Source organism: Pleurodeles waltl, chromosome 1_1 (genome assembly GCF_031143425.1).
Source record: "Pleurodeles waltl isolate 20211129_DDA chromosome 1_1, aPleWal1.hap1.20221129, whole genome shotgun sequence".
In the NCBI taxonomy this organism is placed as follows: domain Eukaryota; kingdom Metazoa; phylum Chordata; class Amphibia; order Caudata; family Salamandridae; genus Pleurodeles; species Pleurodeles waltl.
In genome coordinates this window covers 811216178-811240013 of record NC_090436.1, presented here as the reverse complement: position 1 = coordinate 811240013, position 23836 = coordinate 811216178, and the positions used below count along the sequence as shown (strand labels likewise).

The following is a 23836-nucleotide window of genomic DNA, read 5'->3' as shown; positions in this document are numbered from 1 at the left end:
AGACATTAAAAGGGCACTAATGTACTACATTGATAGAACAAAACAAATTCGCAAAACAAAACAATTGTTTGTTGCTTTCCAAAAACCTCATACAGGGAATCCAATATCCAAACAAGGCATTGCCAGATGGATAGTGAAATGTATTCAAACCTGTTATATAAAAGCAAAAAGAGAACTGCCTATCACACCAAAGGCACACTCCACTAGAAAGAAAGGTGCTACCATGGCCTTTTTAGGAAACATACCAATGACTGAAATCTGTAAGGCAGCCACATGGTCTACGCCTCATACATTTACCAAGCATTACTGCATGGATGTGTTAACAACACAGCAAGCCACAGTAGGACAAGCAGTATTACGGACTTTATTTCAAACAACTTCAAGTCCTACAGGCTGAACCACCGCTTTTGGGGAGATAACTGCTTACTAGTCTATGCAGCTACACATGCCATCGAACGGAAAATGTCACTTACCCAGTGTACATCTCTTCGTGGCATGAGACGCTGCAGATTCACATGCGCCCTCCCACCTCCCCGGGAGCCTGTAGCCGTTTTAAGTTGAGAAAAATTAGACTTGAACATTTGTAAATTTGTAAATATATCACTTTTAACCACATTATGTACATACATATTTACTCCATTGCATGGACACTATTACTATATACACAACTCCTAGCTCACCCTCTGCGGGGAAAACAATCTAAGATGGAGTCGACGCCCATGCGCAATGAAGCCGAAAGGGGAGGAGTCCCTCGATCTCGTGACTCGAAAAGACTTCTTAGAAGAAAAACAACTTGTAAGACTCCGAGCCCAACACTAGATGGCGGGATGTGCACAGCATGTGAATCTGCAGCGTCTCATGCCACGAACAGATGTACACTGGGTAAGTGACATTTTCCATATATTTTTTAATAACCAATTTGTATTAGTTTTCGTCCAAAAACAAGCACAAAATTGCACATCATCATGGTTACATGACAAGCCACAGTATAGTCATGCATTACACAGTAGAAGAGAGACAAAGGAAGAATAGATAGGCTTTGAATAGGGGTAGATAGGCAGTATAGTCCATCTGTCCCAGCCATTTCCCCCCACATCTGCCATGCTTCTAGTGGCAACCCTAGGCATCATAGACAGGCTTCTCCTGTTCTGCACACCAGTCTACCCCTCTCCCCCATTGCATCAGCTTGGGAGGAGTGGGGTTCTTCCAACAAGCCGCCATGTCCCACTTGGCCACTACCGTTGCAGTGCCCAGGAACGTTTGGTCTGCTCTTGAGCCGCCCGACCCCTCCAGAACACAAAGTATCAACAACAAAGGAGAAAGGGGAAGCTTCCAGCCCAGTACCTCTGTGACTTCCCCCACCACAGCAGTCAGGGTTGGAGAGGAAACCTGTGTGGTGTAGTCTGACTGGCGTGAGGTAGGTACAATGCAGGTAGTACATCTGGATCATGCGTAGCTGAGACGAGATCATGATAACCCATGGGTCCATCATCACATCCCACCAGTCCTCATCCTCAAAGGCTCCCATCCAGATTTCCCAGCAGGCCCTCAAGGGGGTCCAGAGTTCTCAGGGCATTAAGGAAGAGGCTCTGGTAGATTTGTGATAGACCACCCCTACCCAACACGCTGATAAGCACCGTGGCCTCAAGTGGGCTTAATTCGAGGAGAGAGGCAGTATGTGCTGTGTGGGTGGAAAATGTCTGCCTCAGTTGTAAATATTTAAAGAATTGTGAGGCGGTCACGGCATAGTCGCGTTGAAGCTCTTGGAAGGTACACAATTGGGCACCGGACCACACATCCCCAAGTAGAGTTATTCTGATGAGGTCCCACTTCCCAAACCCCTGCAGCCGTGACACCTCCTTCATCCATGTACCATGCCATAGAGGGTTTTGGTGTGTAGGTTTAGCATCCCACTTAGTATGTCAGAGGGCTGCCCTTCATGCAAGGAAAATCACTACTGGAATAGTGGTAGAAATGGGGAATCCATAGAACATGGCCATTATCTGGGGAAATTCTAAGGTTTGAGCAGATATGTGGGATCAGACCACCCCCCAGTGAGCCAGTCATTGATTACCAGAAGGTGTGTTGCTAGATAGTAACGGTGGAGGTTAGTCATCTGCAAAACCCCTTCATAGAGGAATATTTACAGTGGCTGAGGGCCAAACAGAATCTAGAGTTAATGCCACAAAAAGGAGGACGCCTGCCTATCTAGCTCTCTGAACCAGTGCTTAGGTATTTTTTGAAAAAGTGTAGAGGAATCTTGGTAGGATCATCATTTTATAGAGCGCAGTCCTACCTATGACATTCAGTGGCAGGGAATTCCATCTGTGAAGGTCTTCTTTAGCTCTCTTTGTTAGTGGCATAAGATTAAGGGACCGGGTGAGTTCTGAGTGGAGCGGCACCCAAATCCCTAGGTAGTGAAAGCTAAGGTGGCATATTGGGATGTCTTTCTGCCAAGCAATAGGTTCACGGGTGATATTGAGAAGCATCAAAACCAATTTGGGTGGGTTAACATGGAGGCCTGAGGCCTCCCCAAAGATCTCAAGAATCTGAAGACAGCGAGGACCACTCACCTCTGGGTCTTCCAAGGAGAGGAGGACATCATCACATAAAGTTCAGTACGATCTTCATGCCCTGTGTCCCTTCTCCATCCCTGCATTTGGCCATTGCTCCAGATAAGGCGCTAGGGATTGATTGCTAGTGCTAGAGTGTGCGTGGGCATCCTTGTTGTGTGCCTCTCCTGATAGGGAAGGTCTTAGAGAGCATGCTGTTAATCTGAACCTGTCGGTGTAGAGTACACAAACCAACCCACAAAAATGGGGTCCAAAGTCATTGTGTATCAGCACATGTTCCAGGTATTTCCAATCCACTTTATCAAATGCTTTCTTGAGCTCAATGAGTAGCAGCGCCAGTTGGGATGAAATGCAATGGGCTCGGGCTACTGGAGCGGTTTAAGACAGTGACGCACACTGCGGGTCAGCATAAAGATGCACTGATCGGGATGTATAAACATATGCACTACTAGCCTAAGACGGGTAGCCAGTACATTTGAATAGATTTTGACTTCCCCATTGATGAGTGAAATTGGACAGTAATTAGAACATGAGAATGATAAGGGGCTGGGTCTTTGGTAGAACTACAATAGTGGCTGTGTGTATTTCAGAGGGGAATGTGCCCTTCTTGAGCACCTCATTGTAGTGGGCCAGTAACCAGGGTATCAGGGTCTCTCTGAATTTTAAATAGTACTCTGGGGAAAAGCCGTTTGGGCCCAAGGTTTTCCCAGAGGCCACTGAAGAGATGGCCGCTCCCACCTCCACAGCAGTCAATGGCTGATCCGCCAGCATGACCTCTGAGGAAGTTAGTCGGGAAAGGGGTATTTCGCTTAGAAGGTGAGGATCTGGATCTGGTCCAGTGTTCACAGAGGCTCCACAGCCGTCTGTAGTAAGCTGCAAATGTTAGTGCAATGTCTTGAAGGGTGTGATGGGTGCGACCATATTCATCTGTAATCTTAGGAATCATTATTTTTGCTTGCTGGCAGGTGGCCTGCCAGTAGAGGAGCTTACCATTTGTATCTCCCCATCCTTATACCCAAGTCATCATAGTGTGCCAAAGTTTCATGGCTGTATTGATAGAAGGTGGATCGCCACTCGTATGAGGGCTAATTGTTGGGATATCTCCTCCCCTGAGTCTGGCTTCCAAGCAGAGTGCACAGACCTCTAGTTTGGTGATCTGATGAGATTAGGACCGTTGTTATGCACAGATCTGAGTCTTGGCAAGTCTTCTGATAACGACTTTACTAGCTGCCCAGAGGGTGCCAGTGGAGCTAACGGAGCCATCACTTCGTTGAAAGTAGGCTTTTAGATCTGTAATAAGGGCCTGTATGTTGGTCTCCTCCTGGAGGTACCAGGCATTAAGATGCCACATGGGGTGTGGGTCGTTCCTGTGTGTACCCAGGCCTAGAAGAAGAGGAGCATGGTCTGATATGCCTTGGGGTAAAATTTGAAACTTGGACAGTTCCCAGCAGTCTGTGGCCAGCATGAGGAGGAGGTCTATGCAGGATTAGGTATGGTGTGCCACAGAGGTGTGTGTGTGTATTGGTGGTGTCGAGGATGCAGATCCTCCAGGCATCACAAAGACCAACTGCAGCGGTCCATTCCCGGAAACGGCAGGCACCAGTTCGATGGGAGGCATAGGGGAGAGCCTGTGACATTGATTTCAGGAGTCTGTACTACGTTAAATTCACCCCCTATTATTGTGAGCCCTTCAGGAGGGCTAGTAGGATCTTGGAGAGTTCTCAAAGGAGGGTGTCCAGAGCCGTAGGGACACATATACTCCAACCAGGTTGATGATATGCACCTCAACCGTTCTGGTAAGGGCAAAAAAACAGCCCTGAGGGTCTTTTGTTTCCAGAGTAACAGACATGGGGAAGGACGAGCGTAGAAGAATTGCTACTCCTTGAGACCCCAGGTATAGCCTGAGTGTAAGACTCTGTCATAGCCCTGGCATGCGAGGAAGGGACAGGAGTTCTCCATCAAATTAGTCTCTTGGAGCATCAGAGCATCTGGTAAGAACCTGTGTGTGAATTGCAAGAATGTGGTTCGTTTCACATGGTCCAGGAGACTGTTAACATTCCAGGATATCATAGTGGTAATCTCCATGTTGACGTAAAATTATCTTCATAAGCCTGGGAGGGCCCAGGACTAGTGTCTTTGTGAGGAAAATCTCCCTATGTGTCCATCCCCCACGTGGAAATGTTAATTGGTATATGCCTTAGTTGGTGCAGCTGTGGTGTGTGCCTGTGTGCGATGGTAAACAAACAAACCAAAGTCCCTATCTAAAGACCTAAATAAACGCAAAACCCCCCTTAACTGCCCCATCCCATACTTCTACCCTAGAAGCATCTGTCACCCTAAAACTGGTATCAAACTTAGACCCCAGCTTGGGACCAGGATTAAAGCGATGGACCCTCCTATTGTATAGGTTCAATGATAGCCATCAGGAGTCAAAGTGTGTACCACATGTAGTTTATTGTGCTCCCAGTAGCACAGAATTTTGCCGCAACTGGTCATATCGTAGGACTCCGGTATACAGGGAGTGCAGAATTATTAGGCAAATGAGTATTTTGACCACATCATCCTCTTTATGCATGTTGTCTTACTCCAAGCTGTATAGGCTCGAAAGCCTACTACCAATTAAGCATATTAGGTGATGTGCATCTCTGTAATGAGAAGGGGTGTGGTCTAATGACATCAACACCCTATATCAGGTGTGCATAATTATTAGGCAACTTCCTTTCCTTTGGCAAAATGGGTCAAAAGAAGGACTTGACAGGCTCAGAAAAGTCAAAAATAGTGAGATATCTTGCAGAGGGATGCAGCACTCTTAAAATTGCAAAGCTTCTGAAGCGTGATCATCGAACAATCAAGCGTTTCATTCAAAATAGTCAACAGGGTCGCAAGAAGCGTGTGGAAAAACCAAGGCGCAAAATAACTGCCCATGAACTGAGAAAAGTCAAGCGTGCAGCTGCCACGATGCCACTTGCCACCAGTTTGGCCATATTTCAGAGCTGCAACATCACTGGAGTGCCCAAAAGCACAAGGTGTGCAATACTCAGAGACATGGCCAAGGTAATAAAGGCTGAAAGACGACCACCACTGAACAAGACACACAAGCTGAAACGTCAAGACTGGGCCAAGAAATATCTCAAGACTGATTTTTCTAAGGTTTTATGGACTGATGAAATGAGAGTGAGTCTTGATGGGCCAGATGGATGGGCCCGTGGCTGGATTGGTAAAGGGCAGAGAGCTCCAGTCCGACTCAGACGCCAGCAAGGTGGAGGTGGAGTACTGGTTTGGGCTGGTATCATCAAAGATGAGCTTGTGGGGCCTTTTCGGGTTGAGGATGGAGTCAAGCTCAACTCCCAGTCCTACTGCCAGTTCCTGGAAGACTGCTGTACTAATATGTTCAAAATACGGGAACCACGGACCGGGGTAGGTTACGTCCTGGTCACAGCAGCAGACAAAAACGTCATTTAGCGCTGGACCATTGGTCTGTGTATTCCTAGGATGCGCGTCTTCAAGTTTAGGACGGGCACGAGTTAGGAACGACTGGTTCCACGTTCATGTAAGTGATTGTTACTCCCCCCAGCTAATTGCGGGCTTATAGTAACTTGTATACCTTGTTCGGAAATATATGTGGCCCTTAGTACTTAGGAGATACACATAGTCATATAAGGTCCTGATGAAGCATCACTGGATCCGTTTGGACCACCAGGATGCGAAACATGTTGACCCATGAGAGGGTAGATTTTGGAAAATTCCCAGACCCCTCCTTTTGATACATTTTTTCACTATAAGAGTGATTGATCTTAATTTCTCTATTCACTCTTCTGACTATATATTTTTAACCTTGGCCCTGACCGTCCATCTGGTCTAATAAAATCCATTGTCTCAGTGGCGGTTTTGGTAGTCAATTTTAAATCACATTATTTTTTGATCTCCGTTGACACTTCAATTACCTTTGGGGTCACGGCACCACCACATAAAAAGATCTCCGGCAAAGAGCCCCCCCTCACGGGGTGGTGCCCGTCAGACATTGCAGCGCCGGTCTGACGAGGAGCAGTGCCTATGATGAAGCATGACACCCTATGGGTGTGTGAGGCCTCTTGCTCCTAGAATTTAGGACCCCGGTCACTACTTTCTGTTTTACATGGTTGGAACAGTGTATTACTTATTTTTGAAGTTCCTGGAAGACACCTTCTTCAAGCAGTGGTACAGGAAGAACTCTGCATCCTTCAAGAAAAACATGATTTTCATGCAGGACAATGCTCCATCACACGCATCCAAGTACTCCACAGCGTGGCTGGCAAGAAAGGGTATAAAAGAAGGAAATCTAATGACATGGCCTCCTTGTTCACCTGATCTGAACCCCATTGAGAACCTGTGGTCCATCATCAAATGTGAGATTTACAAGGAGGGAAAACAGTACACCTCTCTGAACAGTGTCTGGGAGGCTGTGGTTGCTGCTGCACGCAATGTTGATGGTGAACAGATCAAAACACTGACAGAATCCATGGATGGCAGGCTTTTGAGTGCCCTTGCAAAGAAAGGTGGCTATATTGGTCACTGATTTTTTTTTGTTTTTGAATGTCAGAAATGTATATTTGTGAATGTTGAGATGTTATATTGGTTTCACTGGTAATAATAAATAATTGAAATGGGTATATATTTTTTTTTGTTCAGTTGCCTAATAATTATGCACAGTAATAGTCACCTGCACACAAAGATATCCCCCTAACATAGCTAAAACTAAAAACAAACTAAAAAATACTTCCAAAAATATTCAGCTTTGATATTAATGAGTTTTTTGGGTTCATTGAGAACATGGTTGTTGTTCAATAATAAAATTAATCCTCAAAAATACAACTTGCCTAATAATTCTGCACTCCCTGTAGTGCTGTATCCTCCGTTCAGACAAGATTGCTTCCTGAAGATCTGTTTGAGTTATTTGTAGTTCTCCCGTGCTGGATGTCAGAGGAGTGTGCTGAAGATGGGGATCGATCACAAGGGTGAAGAGGTGGAGAGGGTGACACTGACACCTTCGGTCCTCTGCCCCTATGTGAGCAAGTGCAGTGCCCCTTCGGTTTTGAGTGGCTGTTGGTGAGGTCACTGTGGATTGGCCAACCTCCCATGAGGGAGAGCCGCACAAACTGCCATATGGGTGCTTCTTGGTGAGCCGCCTCTGGGCTGTCAAAAAAGTGGGTTTTATTAGTGTGCACTACTCTGAGCCGAGCTGGAAATAGGAGTCTTTAGGAGATATTCATGGCCTGGAGCTTTTGCTCAACCGCTGTATATGGAACCCTATTGCATCTGCACTTATTTAGTGTAATCAGGAAAAATTAGCACCTTAACGTCTTGATAGCGAAAGTCGGGACGCAAGCAGCCCTCTTTCAGGGTAATATCTCTGTCCTTAAAATTTAGAATCTGGGCAATCAAGGGCCTGTGCTGGGCTTGCGGCAGCGGTTTTGGGGTCAAGCCCCGGTGTGCTTGTTCAAAAACTACTGAGACAGTTTTTTTTTCCATTGGCATCCATGTTTTAATCCAGGTCTCTGGAAAGTCGGTGACGTGTGAAGTCTCAACACCCTCCGGAAATCCCACAAAGCGCAGGTTGTTTTGTCGTGAGCGGTTTTCGGCATCCTCCGCTCAGCGATGGAACTCCGACGTGCGCAAGAGGAGGTGGGATACCCTTGTTTTCAGTTGGGCGACAACGTCTTCCACCGTGGACAGCGGGTTTCAGCCTCAGTGATCCTAGCTGTAACATTACGTAGATCTTGGCACAGAAACCCCACGTCCTCACAAACGTCTCCTATTTTGAGGTCGACGGAAGACTGTATGGCACTGATAGCATGATGGATCGTCACTAGATTCTCTTCAGCCGGGTAATTTGTCAGTCGGGCCGCTCCTGCGTGTACTGGTCCACGCGGATCATGCCCCTCCTGGATTCCCAACAATGTCCAGTTTCCAAGAATGGGACTGTTCTCTTTAAAGACCTCAGTCTCAGACACTTCTCAAAACATAACTAAGGATTAGTGTTTACTCATCTGGGGTCAGGTACTTAGCCTAGAAAATTCTTCTCCTGGAATCCAAAGGAAGTCCGAAGGCTGAATAGCAAGAAGCCAAAGAGGAGGTTAAATTGTAGCTCAAGAAGGAAGGGTACAGGAAACTTCATTGGAATCCGGATCATGTGATCAACAGGAAAGCTTGGAAGATTAGAGTGGAGGTTCGGAGCGACTCAGCAGGTGAGTGCAGGGAAGATGACTGCGCAGGACTGGAAAGAGGCGAATCGTCGATTCAGATTTAGACGGGGTTTATCTTTCTCATGGGAAGACTGTTCCAGAAGGGCACGTGTTTCATGTGGAAGGCTGGAAATTTCAAAAGAAAACCTAAATGGAAGCCGGCGCTAACCTAACGGATGACCTTTGCTGAAGACAGGGGCATGTTACAGTTGGAATCATTTAACCAAAAAGCTGGAACCAAAGAGCATTAGTGGTTAGACTCAATAGGTCACGCCAGTTTGTGCCAGTTACCAAGGCAGATAGAAAAATTGACATAAATGGTTACATGCAATAGGTAATGGCCTATGGAGCTAATTATATAGGAAACATGATTTTCTTACAAAAGTACAACTGGGGGTGGGGGTGGTGGGTGGGGAATCAACAGTATAGGAGGTTCAAAGAGATGAAGAGCTCTGGGAGTATTACAGTGGTTTGCAGGAGGCTGTGAGGTGGCACAGGGGAAGAAGAACACAAACTCTGTCCTCCAAACCTACAGAACAGAGGGCAGAATAGTGGGCTGTGACAGGGAACCCCTTTTAATGCCTCTCTGTTATTTCTCTGGAAAAGAGGCCTAGCTGCAGCCTGTCAACACCTGTCGATGCTTGTGGGGGGTGGGGAGGGATAACTGTAAAGATTCCTAGATCCATCTGGCACCTGGAGGACAAATGAGGACTTTTTGGGTACATAAAATCCATGAAAATATCACTACAGAAGGTAATCAACTAGTCCTACTCCTCCATGAATATCACCATTTAATTCATGATTAAATCTACCTCTTCTTAGAAATCAGCATACCTTTTTTTGCAAGAAAGCATCAAAGAATCTTATTTAGGCTCACTGTAAATATACAAATTTGTTGTTGTGCATCGGGTCATTTTTTGACTTTGGCAGGCCCTTATTGGAATCTGGGGACCACCATTGAGTCGTTATTGAAAGCCGGGGACCCCCCCAACCTAAACAATTTCGATAAGGTGGACCTCAAAACAATGCACAAAACTACACAAACAAGTATAAACCAAGCAAATGCTAAAGTATTGATGTATTTTGTTTAATTAACAATCAAATATAGAAAACGTTTTCACATTTTAAAGTTTGGTTATATATTTGTATATAGATTCTTAGTTTAAATTAATATTATTTAATTTTATAAAACAGTTGTGGACTCCCCCTTAGTAGGCTTGCGGACCTCAGGGTCCTTGGACCATAAGTTAAGAAACATAGTTGTAGTGCATTATTGGCTACAGGGGATTCAAGCAGCATTCATTTCAATAGTTATGGATACCCATCCTTATGCTATTTTTTTCTTTTAAAATACAACTTGTTAAGCCTTGCAGACAAGTAGTAAGTGCTTACTGGCTTTAATTGGCTACTTACAAATGGGGGTCTTATGAAGTCAATGATGACACCTCTGATGGAAAGCTTAAGATTATAATTAAATTACTTTACTTTAGATGTATACCTTGCATGATGGTGATGTACCTGTGTCATATTCACTTTACTTTATATTTCAGGACAGCAAAACAAGATGTTGATGATGAATATGGTATGCAGGCCGATGCCAGAGAGTCCCAATCCTATTATGGTGTTGCCCATGCAATAACTGAAAGGGTGGAAAAGCAATCCTCACTTCTTGTGAATGGTTCTCTTAAACATTATCAAGTAAGTAAATGATTAAAGGCGGTTTTGGATACACGTGAAGTAATTCTGTTATTGGTACATAATGCGCAAACCCTGATAGCAGAAGCATTAAATATCATTTAACAGTGAATTATTAATTTATATTTTTCTTATAAAGTTACACTTTGAAAGGTAATTATTGCACCATCGGTCTGGCCCCTTTCCTTCAATATGCCTGTACGTCTTTCTAAATTTGATAAATACCCGAGCCACCTTTCAAAGAAAAGTAAACGCTAGGACTCACCATGCATTGTTGGGTTTATCTGTGTTAAGGCCCCTACACATGCACAATCATGTGCTCTCTCTTTGTTCTGTCAGTTTCTCTGTTTGAGGACATTAGGTTAATCTCACAATTGCTCCATTCGGAACAGTCCAGCCCAAACTGCCATGCCAGGTCCTCCCTGAACTGGAACACAAGCAACCTAGGACTGGTTTCGACCTATTTGGGAGATAAGGCTGGACTATTGCGATTGAAACAGGGTCAAGACTGATTTGCATATAGGTGGGTCCACATTGAGTGGCATGGTGTGCAAAAAAACGATGGATTGGCATTCAGCTCGAAGTAGTTACAAGTAAATGAGATTAATGCAAATATTTCAACTATCGCACTTTTGTATACTTCCCACCATCATACAGCGTGTACAGACTATAACAGAGGAACAAGAGTACAAAGAGCGAAAGAACAAGTGGAACACTACATAGCAAAGCTAGTCATGCAGAGGGTTGGTGTGCTATAGGAGAAGCTTCAATCACATAATATTAGAGAGGAGGAGCAAAAGCAGTCACACATCCCCGTAGAAAAACAAAGAAAACACAACCAAATGTGACTGCTACAGCAGAGAAGCCCAATTTTGGTTCTCTTTTCTAAAGAGACTCCACTTGAGGTTTAGATACAGGGTCAGAGGCCATAGGGAATCATTCCTTTTATGGAAGAGGAAGACTCACACACCTAGAAGTGTCCCCCCAAATCCCTTCCCTCCTCAAACCCGCCTCCCATCCCAAGCCCCACTTTTGGCAGCAGGTTCGGCAGAAAAATTAGTAAACACCAGTAGGAGTATCCAACCCAGCTGGAACTACCCCAAGGGTGCCCAGAGCTGAGGTGAACCCCTGCTGACAGAATCCTCCATCTTCTTCTGGAGGGTGATAGCCAATAGGGTTAGGTATGTGCCCCTCCCCCAAAGGGAGTGGGCACAGGAAGGGTGTAGCCACCTTCAGGGTTAGTAGCCATTGGCTACTGCCCTCTGACCCCTGTAATGTCCCTAAATCTAGTACTTAGGGGCACCCCTGAACCCTGTTTTTCACATTCCTGGTGACCTAAAGAACAAGGACTGAAGAGCTGTGCCAGTGAAACGCCAGACGACAACTGACTTGGTCCCAGCCCTACTGGCCTGTCTGCAGCTTCAAGACTCCTGTTACAAGAAGACACGACTCATCCTGCAGGACCAGCGACCTCTACAAACCTCCCAGAGGACTGTCTGCCTTCCCTGAAGACCAAGATCTCTGGAGAACAACGGCCCTATCCGCAAAAATAACTCCAAACCAGAACTCCAGAACCTTCCAGATCCACAAGTTCCACCCACTCTGCACTCGATGCCCACGGCCTGAGTCCAAGTCGCCCACCGGAGAAGAGAGTCCCCAGGCGATTCCGACCATGCGTGTACCCCAGGTTGACCCCTCCTGGGCCCCATGACGACACATGCAGCCTAAATCCAGTGGACCCCCATCACTGCGACCGGATCAGGTGAAGATACCCGATGCCTAAAGGTACGCCTGCAACCGCAGCCCCCTGGCCTTGGGAAACCTAGCTGACAGCCTATCGGCGTCCAGAGGAGCCTCAACTTACCTGTACAGCTGTTGGTCTTCTTCAGCCGACCCCCTGGACCAAGCCTGCAGCCTCTTTGTGAACCCAGAGTTTTGCATTGAAAAGCATTGGGCGCCCAATGATGTGTTTGCAACCTGCACCTGGCCGCACCCCCGCTGCTGAGGGTGTGTGTCAAGTGCTGACCTGTGGCCCCCCCTGTGCTGATCTAAAGCCCCCAGGCCTGTGCTCTGAGACCTTGGATACTTAACTGCAAACAGTTCACTTCCAAGTGTCCCCAGTCTCCATAGAATTCCATTGGGCACCCAACACCAAATGTGACCTCTGCACCCGGCCAGCCCTGTGTTGCTGGTTGTGCATCCTTGGTGTAATCTTAAACTTTGCCGTGGGACACCTTAACCCCTAATGCTGGGACCGTAAGCCTAGTATTTACCTATAAACTGTATGTACGTTTCCCCTCCAGGACTTCTTTGCCTTCAATGAAAATTGCACGAAGTGTCTACTTTTGATATTGAAAAGTTTTACTTACCTGAAAACTTTTTATCTGTGAATTTTAAACAAAGTGCATTTGATACGTGAAAGTGATACATTCTTGAAACTGTACTTAACCGCAAAAAAGATCCTTTTGATTCTAGAAATAAAGTAACAAAGTATATTTTTTGATACATAAACATTGGCCTGGAGTTAGTCATTGAGTGTGTGGCTAATTTCTTGACTGTGTGTGTACAAGAAATGCTTTGCGATATCATTTGATAAGCCTAAATGGTTGACCATACTACCACAAAACAGAGCATTTGTATTATCTACCTAAGCCTCTGGGGATCCACTGGAGTCTGTGCACACTATACACTTATACTTTGGTATGAAATATGCAGAGCCAGCTTCCTACGTTCCCCACTAATAAAGGTGAAAAGCTGGGGTAATACAAGGTATTTTTATTTAATCATCTGGAGCCCAGTTTTTATTCAGTAGTTTACCTATTAAGAACTTGAGGCATCACCTTTTACTGTTTTTAACTGTACCTGCATTCCCTACCAATAAAGGTGAAAAGCTGGGGTAATACAAATTATTTTCAGTTTAGTCATCTAGATCCCAGTTTTTATCCAGTAGTTTACTTATTAAGAACTCCCTCCTGTGCTGAGTCGATCAGGTGGTTGAGTCTTCTCTGGTGGCATTGTCCTACCAGAGTGGGGAGAGGAAGCCGATGATGAAGCATAACACTATTAGGTGTGTAAGGCTTCCTCTTCCATAAAAGGAATGCCCCCCGTGCCTAAGACCCTGAATCTAGACCTCAAGTAGAGACTCTTCTGAAAAGAGAACCAAAATCGGGCTTCCCTCTTGTAGCAGCCACATTTGATTGTGTTTTCTGTAGGAGAAGCTTACCAGCTATCATGGGGTACAATACAGCAGACATATGGTTCACCAAATCATGTGTGCAAGGGGCACTGATGTTAGCGTAGCATGCGTCTATACGACCAACAGGGAGTATGATTTGCGGGGGGTTGGTGGCGCCCCAGCTGCGAATGAGGTGATCTGCTGTGGGAGGATGATGATTGTGTTTGAGGACTGGGGACGTCACAACTATCAGCTGGAGCTGTGTAAGATGTCAGGTCAGAGACAAAGGGGGTCCAGATATTTGCTGGTCAAGACCCCGGGGTGCCAAGTCCCAGTATGTAGTGACTTGTTCTTGACAGTATGTCACATAGTGCAGCCAGCTGCCTATATAGGGGAATTGGTGGTGCACCCAGTAATTACCAACACTGTACTTTGTTATCCCAGGATGACTACCAAAGGAGACCTTTGGGGAGAAAGATCAGTGATCGAGGCAGTGACCTCATAAACGGGTTCAAAGTTGTACCAACCCAGCACACACACACACACCATATTACGAAATGAGACATTGACGCATCCACACCTGCAGCAGATTGTGTCAGCTGAGAGGCCCATAAGGTGCATCTGAACAGGTGTGCTGTACATTCTGTGGAGAAATTTCAACATGAATCGGGTGCAGTCTGTAGTTGGAGGAGAGTTCTATTACAGAAGTATTTCCTTTAAGAAGTAGTCAGAGGAGGGACTAGGTCACCTTCCTGACTAGAGTGCTTCTAGGGGTGCATATGTGCGGCTTGTCCTGCATAGTTACATATAGTTGTATAATCAGTTTTTGGAAAGATGGACTAGTCAGTAACATGTTAAAAACAAAAAATAAAAGAGAGGGGCTATGGGGAAATGTGTTGTACAGGGTGCGACATTCTGGGCAGAGTCTGAAGTATGTGAAAACATCAAGCAAAGTATGCTGCAGTTGGTCACGTATACATTGCACTGATAGAAATTGTCCCTCTGGATATAGATCACCTTGCGTGATGAGTGCCAGGCGAGGCAGTTGTCAGCCAAATCTGTCATCAGTGGCATCTGGGGCTAGCGGGTGACCCCTCCAGGGAATGTTAGGTGAGTGTAAGTTATTTAGGCGAGCACTAAGGCGTAGTCTGTTAGACGTCAAAATCATGCTGGGGTCATGGGCCTATTTCGGGTCATGGGCAGCAGGTGGTATATAAATAGCTGCTGTCAGCCACACCATCTGCTTCGATGGCTAAGTGTGGCTGAAAAGGAAGAGTCAGAATTTCCAATTAAACAGGTGGTTGCTTGCCAGCTGTGGCCAATGTGATGAAATGTGCATGGAGCTCCTGAAAGAAATGGTTTGGGAGGAGTTTAGGAATGTTGATAAAGAAGCATAGGAATTTTGGGAGGATGAGCATCTTGGCAATGGTGATTTTCCCTGCCATGTAAAGTGGCAGTTTAGTCCAGACAGTTACTGGCTTCTCCAGTCAAGTCAACAGTGTGCCATAGTTACCCCTCAATAGCTCAATGATGTCCCTACTGAACCATATTCCCTGGTAATGGACCGGTCCTTCCGCCCACTGTAGTGGGTATCCATGAGTGAAGATATTCTGTGCGTACACAGAACTGTGGGGGAAGAGAACCGATTTGGACCCGTTTATATGGATGCCAGAGAGGCCTCCAAAGTCATTAGTCTTGCCCACCACGGGTGAGACGTTATGAAGATCCTGCAGAAACAGGGTTACATCATCCGCATACATGGAGATTAGAATACTTATATTGTGGAAGGCAAGACCCCTGGCTAAGTGGTGCTGATGTAGGCGGGCAGCTAAAGGCACCATAGCATTCGCAAAAAGAAGCGTTCAACGAATGATGGAGTTTAATCTAATTAATAAAGCGGGGCTAAGGCCCATTCTCCGTACCGGGTGAAGTAAGTAGGACCATTCCAAAGAGTTGTATGCCTTGGCATCAAGCAATGCTGCTGCCTTAAGCAGGGGATTGATGGAGTGCATGAGTGGGAGCATTGTGAGTAAGTTATGCAAAGTTTTGCAGCCAGACACAAATCCTGATAGGTAAGGATGACTATGTCGGGCATTAGTGGCTTTAATTGAGTTACAAGTAAAGTGGCAAGGATTTTGTTGTCCACATTAATTATAGACAAGAGACAGTAAGAATTGCATAGATGGGGTGACTTTCCTGGTTTCAGAATGGTGACGATCAGCGCCTCCCTTGTCATAGGGGAGGAGGCGGCCCAGCCTGAAAACCTCATCATAGATAGTCAAGAGGTAAGGGGCTAGGATCTTGGCTTACTACTTGTAGAATGCAATGGTTATGCCATTCAGTCCCAGTTCAGCCTCCTGGCCCAGGGAAAGTGAGTTTTCCAGGCTGCCTCCTAATTGTATTCACTGAACTTTTGCCCAATGGAGGCAAGGATGCCAGTGGCGCCAAAAGTAAAGAAGGATAGCTTAAGGACACTGACTTCTGACTCCGGTTTAGCCAATTGTGCTTGTATCACCTGCCAAACCCCAGTCTGCTTGGCAATGCACACTTCCTGAATCACTTAAATGCCTCCCATAATGTGGATGCAGCGGTCACCGATTGAGAGTTAAGGGAGAAGTATACTGTGGTGCTTGAGTGGACTTGATCTCAGAATACAAGGTCAATGAGAACGTTAGCAGGGAGACGCCAGGTGTGTGCCCGGCCTCTTGTGCTGGGGACAGCAAACTTAAGAAGTATCGGTGCATGGTTCGAAAGTGTCTTCAGGAGGTGCTCGATTGTAGTCAGCCAGGGGATTGCATCTTTCGTTGCCAGCCAATAATCTATTCTGGACAAGGTACATTGTGTGGCACCCATGCAGGTACCCTCTCTGTCTTGGGGGTGTCAGTGTCTCTTCACATCAGTGAGCCCATTGTCCTTCATTATGAGATGCAGTTGGGCTACTGCATGTGGGTGTGGCCATCTGGTATCACTGGACTTATCAAGGTTGTGGTCAAGTACTATGTTGAAACGCCCCCTTTCCACCCACACACAAGACCATCGTTGGTCTGACGTTTTGGATCTTTTGCCAAATTTCTATGAAGAGGTTGGGGCAGTCCATGTTGGGCCCATATACTGAGGCCAGGGTGATCGAGCGGCCCGTGAGTGTGCCACTAAGGACAACATACATGCCTTCATTATCACATATGGATGCGCGTGTGCGCCACTGAAGGCCTTTGTGGATGAGAATACCCACCTTCTGTGCATAGAGTAGACTGCTGTGTATGATTCTGTGGCCCAGGCGGCATGGAGGCGAGAATGTTAGACAGGTGTAGTTTCTTTAGATATCACATGTCAGTGCGGTGCTGGTGGGGGTAAGCAAATAAAAAACGGGCCTTATGCTAGTCATACCCACGGATGTTCCAGATGAGTCATCTGAGAGTGGTCATAGCTACATGAGAAATTGCAAGGCCTGCTGTATTAAGATATTGCAGCTGTCCTAAGCATAGTGGGAAGCCAGCAGTGGGTGCTAGTGTGTGGATGTGTATGCTTTCGGAATAACATAAAAGAAGAAATACTACATCTAAAACCCCTCCCAAACGGATTGAAATTGTCCCCGTCCTCTCCCGCCCATCCCAACACAGAATCTAGGGAACCAAAGCAAGGAATGCATCCTCTGGTGTGCCAGGAGGCCTTGCAAACGACCCTGTGGAGAAGAGCTAGGTGGTTGAGAGGTGGAAGTAGTAGATGCATGGGGCATCGTGATTAGTGGACAAGCATGGAATCTGGGCCACACATGCCACAGTAAGCAGTCCAGACTACAGTGTAATATGATGTGAGAGGATCCAGCAGGGGCCAGGTGGGTTCCGATCAATCAATGTCACTGATGCTGCTGCCATACACAACCTCTGATGAGCCAGGGTGGGTTACCTTGTGAGGCAGGAGTTTATATGAAATGTTCAGGCCCACCCTATGGTCCGTGAAGAGGTACATTTTTCCTTGGTGGGAAATGTAGAGTACGAGGGTCCAGTGAATAGTGGGCATGCTAAGTTTCAAAATTGGGGACAGAGCTTGGCTAAACAGGTAGTGGAGCATTACTTCAAGGATGCGCAAATTGTTCTGCCAGGACCTCACCTCCAAATCCTCATTCTTCTTTATTACCTACGGTATTTTTTCTATCCTCAGAAGATGTTTGTTGATGGCTATGTGGGCATCTTCCACTTCCAGTACTCGCGTCTTAAGTTGGTCATAGCGCCTGCTGTGCTTGTCCAATCTGTCCTTCGTGTGATTGTCTAGTGGAGATGGTGTCTAGTTTTGAGTCTATGGCATGAAGGTTGTGCTGTAGGTCTGCAAACATTCCCTTGAGGTCCTGATCGAGCCGGAAAGAGGGCCTTAGTGGGGTCACTCGCTGTGGGGCATCGAGGTGCAACTTTTCCATGTCCCCCCCCTTCCAGGACGGGAAGGGCAGCTTAGGTTGTTTGAGGTTGTGCTTGCTCTTCGCAACTCATCTGGCTCTGTGGTCAGGTCCCACCACACCACCGTGTCCACAAGGGGGCCACAAGAAGAACCTGGTGCATCCTGGATGTCTCCCTCACCGCAGTCGGGTCTGGTGCAATTGCTGGGCCACCACCAGTTAACAGCCCCCAGCTCCCCTGGGTGCTCCGCTCTGGTGGGGTGCACTATCCACCTACCACAGGCCGCTGCCCCCCCCGACCTGAGTAGCATAGGGGGAGGGGGCTGGCCACTGCCCGATCACCATGTCATGTTGGGCCAGAGGACCCGAATTAGCGTCTCCAGAAGGAGTGCGGTCTTCAGTCAGGGACCCAGATGGCAGATGTAGTGACCGTGCACGACCAGCCAGCCAGCTGGGCCCTAAGGACCCCATCGCCTTAACCGATTGGACACCGGCAGAGGGTGCATGACGACTGTAGGGTCCAAGGGTGGGCAGAGAGGAGGGGTTGCTCAGGCTATGACCTCCAGTTTGGCCCAGGTACAGGGCCCACTGCAATGCCTCTGTAGTGCCACCAGGCCCTGATAGGCTGCAGTTGAATAGTCCTCCTCTCTTCATGGGCGGGACCACGGGAAGGATCACTGCAGGTCCAGAGCACCCTACCATAGTGAGTCTGTTGCTAGATGGGTGGGGGGGGGGGCACGGGTGCCACCAGCAAGAGAATTTTGATGGATTGTGGCTATGAGCCAGCAGAGCCAAGTTAAGCAGCAATCATCTTGCTGCGCAGCTCTTTGATGCCCCTGGTGCAGAAGTTTACAGACAACACCACTGCCATGCGGTGCTTCAACAACCAGGTCGGGTGGAGGTCACTAACGGTTTGCCTGAAGGTCTTGTACTTCTGCAAAAGGCTGCACCTCCAGTGAATTTTCCTGGTGGTGAAGCACCTGGCAGGATCTTAGAATGCCAGGGTGGACGAGCTCAGCTGCTGATGCCTAGCAGATCACAAATGGTAAGTGCTCCTGGAAATGACTCATCGTCTCTTCAACGGATGGGAAGAACCTTTGCAGGATCTCTTTGGCACTGCAATGTCTGCCTGCAATGCTTTGCTCCAGGCACAGTTAAAGGTACTTCTTGGCTCTTTCCGCCTCGCTATGTTTGCGGGATGAGCTCTCATTTTGTAAGTGTTAAGGCACCTTAACTTGGTCCTCACATATTTTGACTACTCCCTGTGAGCAGTTTCACAGCTGTCCTTTGCAGCTTCCTACTTTGAAGACTGTGTTCCTCATCACCATTACAGCGGCGTGATGAGTGAGTGAGCTTTACCGGAGCAAAAAAAGGCAAGACTGTGCAGAAAAGGGACATCTCCTTCTGCACCGTGGTCTGCATTAAGATCAGCTATGCAGCTGCCAGAAAGCAGCCTCTGGAAGGACTGTGCATAATTCCACTAGAGCCTTAGCTACCACTGTGTTGGCAAGTGGAGTTCCTGTCCTGGACATCTGCCAGGCAACTATGTTGATGCCACTCCATATGTCACACAGCCTTGAAAGCAACTAACGGCAGTGCTCTGGAGTGGTGCTATATTGGCCCTTAACATCTTTTCTGGAGCGAAACAGCACCAGTGCAGAGCCGCATTGTGCCACCTACCGGCAAGCAGAGGTATTGCTCAAAATTTCTATATCCAATCTGACGCCTGCGGAATATGCAAAAGTTGAGGAATCTGAGGTTAGATAGAGTTTCTACTAGAAAGAACATTACCGAACGTAAGTAACTTGTTCATCAGGAAGTACTGTCTTTTGTCAAGCACCTGATAATTGCATCTACATCATTTAATGTTTGAATTCTCACACGGAGAACAAAGACTGATATTTTGTATGATTGCATATAATTACACCAATCTATCTTGATTTCAGATTCAAGGCTTGGAATGGATGGTGTCACTCTATAATAACAATTTAAATGGAATCTTAGCTGATGAAATGGGGCTTGGAAAGACAATCCAGACTATTGCACTTATTACTTATTTGATGGAACACAAAAGACTCAATGGCCCATATCTCATAATTGTTCCTCTTTCGTAAGTGCACACCAACTTATCTATTTGTTTTTACTATTTTCTATCATGTGATAAAATCAGCTGAAGTGGGGAGAGAAGCCAGTGGCATCTTTAGAAGTGAATTGCAAGGGGGTGGCGTCATACTTTCGGCCACTGAAAAAACGGATTGAGTTATATATCTTGAAAGTGTGTGTGTATGTGTATATATATATCTATATATCTATATATATATCTATATATATATATATATATATCTCCAATGTGTATGTTTAGATATATAAACGCATAAATACAAATTTCAACATTTTAAGAAACAAATGTTGCTTTGCAGTGGAAGGTAATTGAACACATTATGTGTGGAACGCTGCAATGTTTGTTTTTCCTATGTCGCCTTTTGCCACATTAATCAGCTGTGGTGGTGGACACAATGTGAGGGAGGGGAGAGGGTGTAAGGGCAGGAGGAATAGAGCTTGGGTAACTGACTACCTCTTAAGCCCGAAAGGATGGATGCATAGGTATTTGGGTGGAGGTGGTATTTTGGACTGGATTTGTGAAGGGGAATATCATTATGAAATGAAAAGCAGTTCCTCTTTAAGTAAGTAGTGCAGTTTTATTGGCTCCAAATAGTTATTTGTGTTGGATTTGTGTTAGATTTGTGTTATGTTTCCAGTTCTGATTCTTGCGTGGTGGTGGTATTCTTTAAACATTATGCTGTCAGCTGACAAACATACAATGAGACATTCACATTCAGGTGAGACTGGTTCTAACGGCTTTTATTGCTTGAGAAGCGTCCTCTTTCATCCAAAAAACAATCTACGTACCTAAATCTACCAATAAAACCCTTTTTTCCCTTTTTCAGCTCTCTCTCTCTTTTGAGTATAGTTAACTCAAAATTCCTATAAAGTATGACAATTACTACCAAGCAGTACCTTCATAGTACTGAAAGTCCCTCACGCTGGCCACCGAATAACATGGACTCCACCATTGTGAAAATGGAGATATGGTCATGAAGTTAAGAAACATTTGGCAAATGACATCAAGAACATGCAGCAGAAGAGTAGGGTCATGATGCATGGAAATAAATACCACTTCAACTCCTGGGAAGCCTAGCAAGTATTAAAATCCATAATTAAAACTTCACCGCCAGGTTTCCTAATGTTTTGTGCTGGGTTTACAAAATGTTTGGTGGTTACCATCCAACAGAAATCAGGATTTGTATTGGATAGTATCCTAAAGTAACACAGATTTGTGCTCTGTGCTGCTTTGCGTTACTTCGATCAAGGGGACGTTCCCTGGTTTTTGACATAGTTCTTCCAACACTGGTAGATAGAAATTTGCACCAAAATCTTACGCCTCCTCGAGCCAAGCTAATTTTTCCAACTTTGCACATATGCTGCATCACACAACATATACACAAAGTGGGAAAACTTTAAAGAATAGCTGTTATACTGAAAGGAACACCTTCCAATATAAAACGTAAGTTTCAGAGAATACACACACCCTTGCACTATGACACATAGTGAGCATTGGCAGATGGCTGCCAAAAAAGCACGAGCGCGTTAGGAGAGAAAGAAATTCACCATATCGTAATAGAATATCTCCTTGATGCAAGGCAACGCAGCAAGTTTGATGCAGAGTTTACTTGGGTCAAAGAATAGTAAATCTGGCCCTCCATCTCATACAATCTCACTTCACTTCCTGTCACTGAGTCACTCATTTTTACTCACAGGCATGCTAAAACATACAGATTCACTTACTCAGACACTCACTCATACAAACACTCTCCCACTTAAACATTCTCTTACTCGACACACACAACATATATTTCAAACCAATTTTACTTAAGACTGCTGCCACCAGGGTCCTACACGAGCTCCATTTTTTTATTACATTAATAGTGAATAATAAAGTCATATTCGTAATTAGCTTTTCATAAAAATAAGGAGGTAAAAAAGGAATGCAGGAATTATTAGCGGTGAATTTGCCACCTCTGAGGCCAGAGGTTGCAAAGACAGTGCCAAGAGAAGCCAGGGGTTGCAGCTGCAACCGCTTGCTAACCCTAAATGACATTCATAATAACCCATATCTCTGATTGCCACATGACTGGGGGGGCGTAACAGAGGCCCCTGCAGCTCCCTCGTGCGGGGGCCCACAAACTTAACCATACTGGAGGGGGCCACCTCAGCCCCTACTGATGTGAGTGTGGGGCTCCTTCAGCATATCTTGCATGGGGGCCCCCTCAAGTTTTGTTAGAAGAGGTTTCTGCTTTACTACAGAAGCGGACCATGGAAAAGGTACCTACTAACTTAAGGGCATGTAGTATATTTTCTAACCCTGGATAACAATGGGACATTACGCACTAAACTGTATTTTAGACTTTGTAGTTGGCAGGACAATGCACTTCAAAGTATCAGTGTTGCAAAAAATGATCTGCGACGTCGGAAAGTACTACCCTGGACCTTAAAGATGCTTACTTTCCCTTACTCATGCATCCAACAAAATAACATCTATAGTTTATATTAATTAAAAACATGATGTAAGGAAATGCCTCCTTGGCATGGTTACCCCCTGCCTTTTGCCGATGCCAGTTATGATAGAAAGTGTGCTGGGACCCTGCTAACCAGGCCCCAGCACCAGTGTTCTTTCCCTAAATTGTACCTTTGCTTCCACAATTGGCACAGCCCTGGCACTCAGATAAGTCCCTTGTAAATGGTACCCCTGGTACCAAGGGCCCTGATGCCAGGGAAGGTCTCCAAGGGCTGCAGCACGTCTTATGCCACCCCGGGGACCCCTCACTCAGCACATGCACACTGCCTCACAGCTTATGTGTGCTGGTGGAGAAAAAATGACTAATTCGACATGGCACTCCCCTCAGAGTGCCATGCCAACCTCACACTGCCTGTGGCATAGGTAAGTCACCCCTCTAGCAGGCCTTACAGCCCTAAGGCAGGGTGCACTATACCACAGGTGAGGACATGCGTGCATGAGCTACAGTGTCTAAAGAAAACCTTAGACATTGTAAGTGCAGGGTAGCCATAAGAGTATATGGGCTGGGAGTTTGTCAAACACGAACTCCACAGTTCCATAATGGCTACACTGAAATCTGGGAAGTTTGGTAGCAAACGTCTCAGCACAATAAATGCACACTGATGCCAGTGTGGGATTTATTGTAAAAAGCACCCAGAGGGCATCTTAGAAATACCCCCAGAATACCAAACCAACTTTTAGTGTTAGGCTGACCAGTTTCTGTCAGCAGGCCACAACCAGACGAGATGCTGACCACATGGGGAGAGTGCCTTTGTCACTCTGTGGCCAGGAACAAAGTGTGTACCGGGTGGAGGTGCTTCTCACCTCCCCCTGCAGGAACTGTAACACCTGGTGGTGAGTCTCAAAGGCTTCCCCCTTTTGTTACAGCGCCTCAGGGCATCCCAGCTAGTGCAGATGCCTGCCCCTCCAACCACTGCCCCCACTTTTGGCAGCAATGCTGGAGGAGATAATGAAAAAAACAATGAGTCACCCCCTCCCCCACCAGTCTGGACAGCCCCTAAGGTGTCCTGAGCTGAGGTGACCCCTGCCTTTAGAAATCCTTCATCTTAAGTTTGGATGATTCCCCCAATAGGATTAGGGATGTGCCCCCCTCCCCTCAGGGAGGAGGCACAAAAAGGGTGTAGCCACCCTCCAGGACAGGAGCTA

The 23836-nt window shown here is 46.2% G+C and overlaps 1 protein-coding gene across 5 annotated transcripts in view; it reads left to right on the top strand.

Moving 5' to 3' along the window:
* SMARCA2 (SWI/SNF related BAF chromatin remodeling complex subunit ATPase 2) overlaps nt 1–23836 on the top strand; it is a 1363970-nt gene that overhangs the window by 425934 nt on the left and 914200 nt on the right. For all 5 annotated transcript variants that reach the window (XM_069228509.1, XM_069228519.1, XM_069228497.1 and 2 more), the window contains 2 exons: nt 10345–10492; nt 20001–20164. In XM_069228509.1, coding sequence (XP_069084610.1) covers nt 10345–10492; nt 20001–20164 — 312 coding nt within the window. The remainder of the gene's footprint in view (nt 1–10344; nt 10493–20000; nt 20165–23836) is intronic.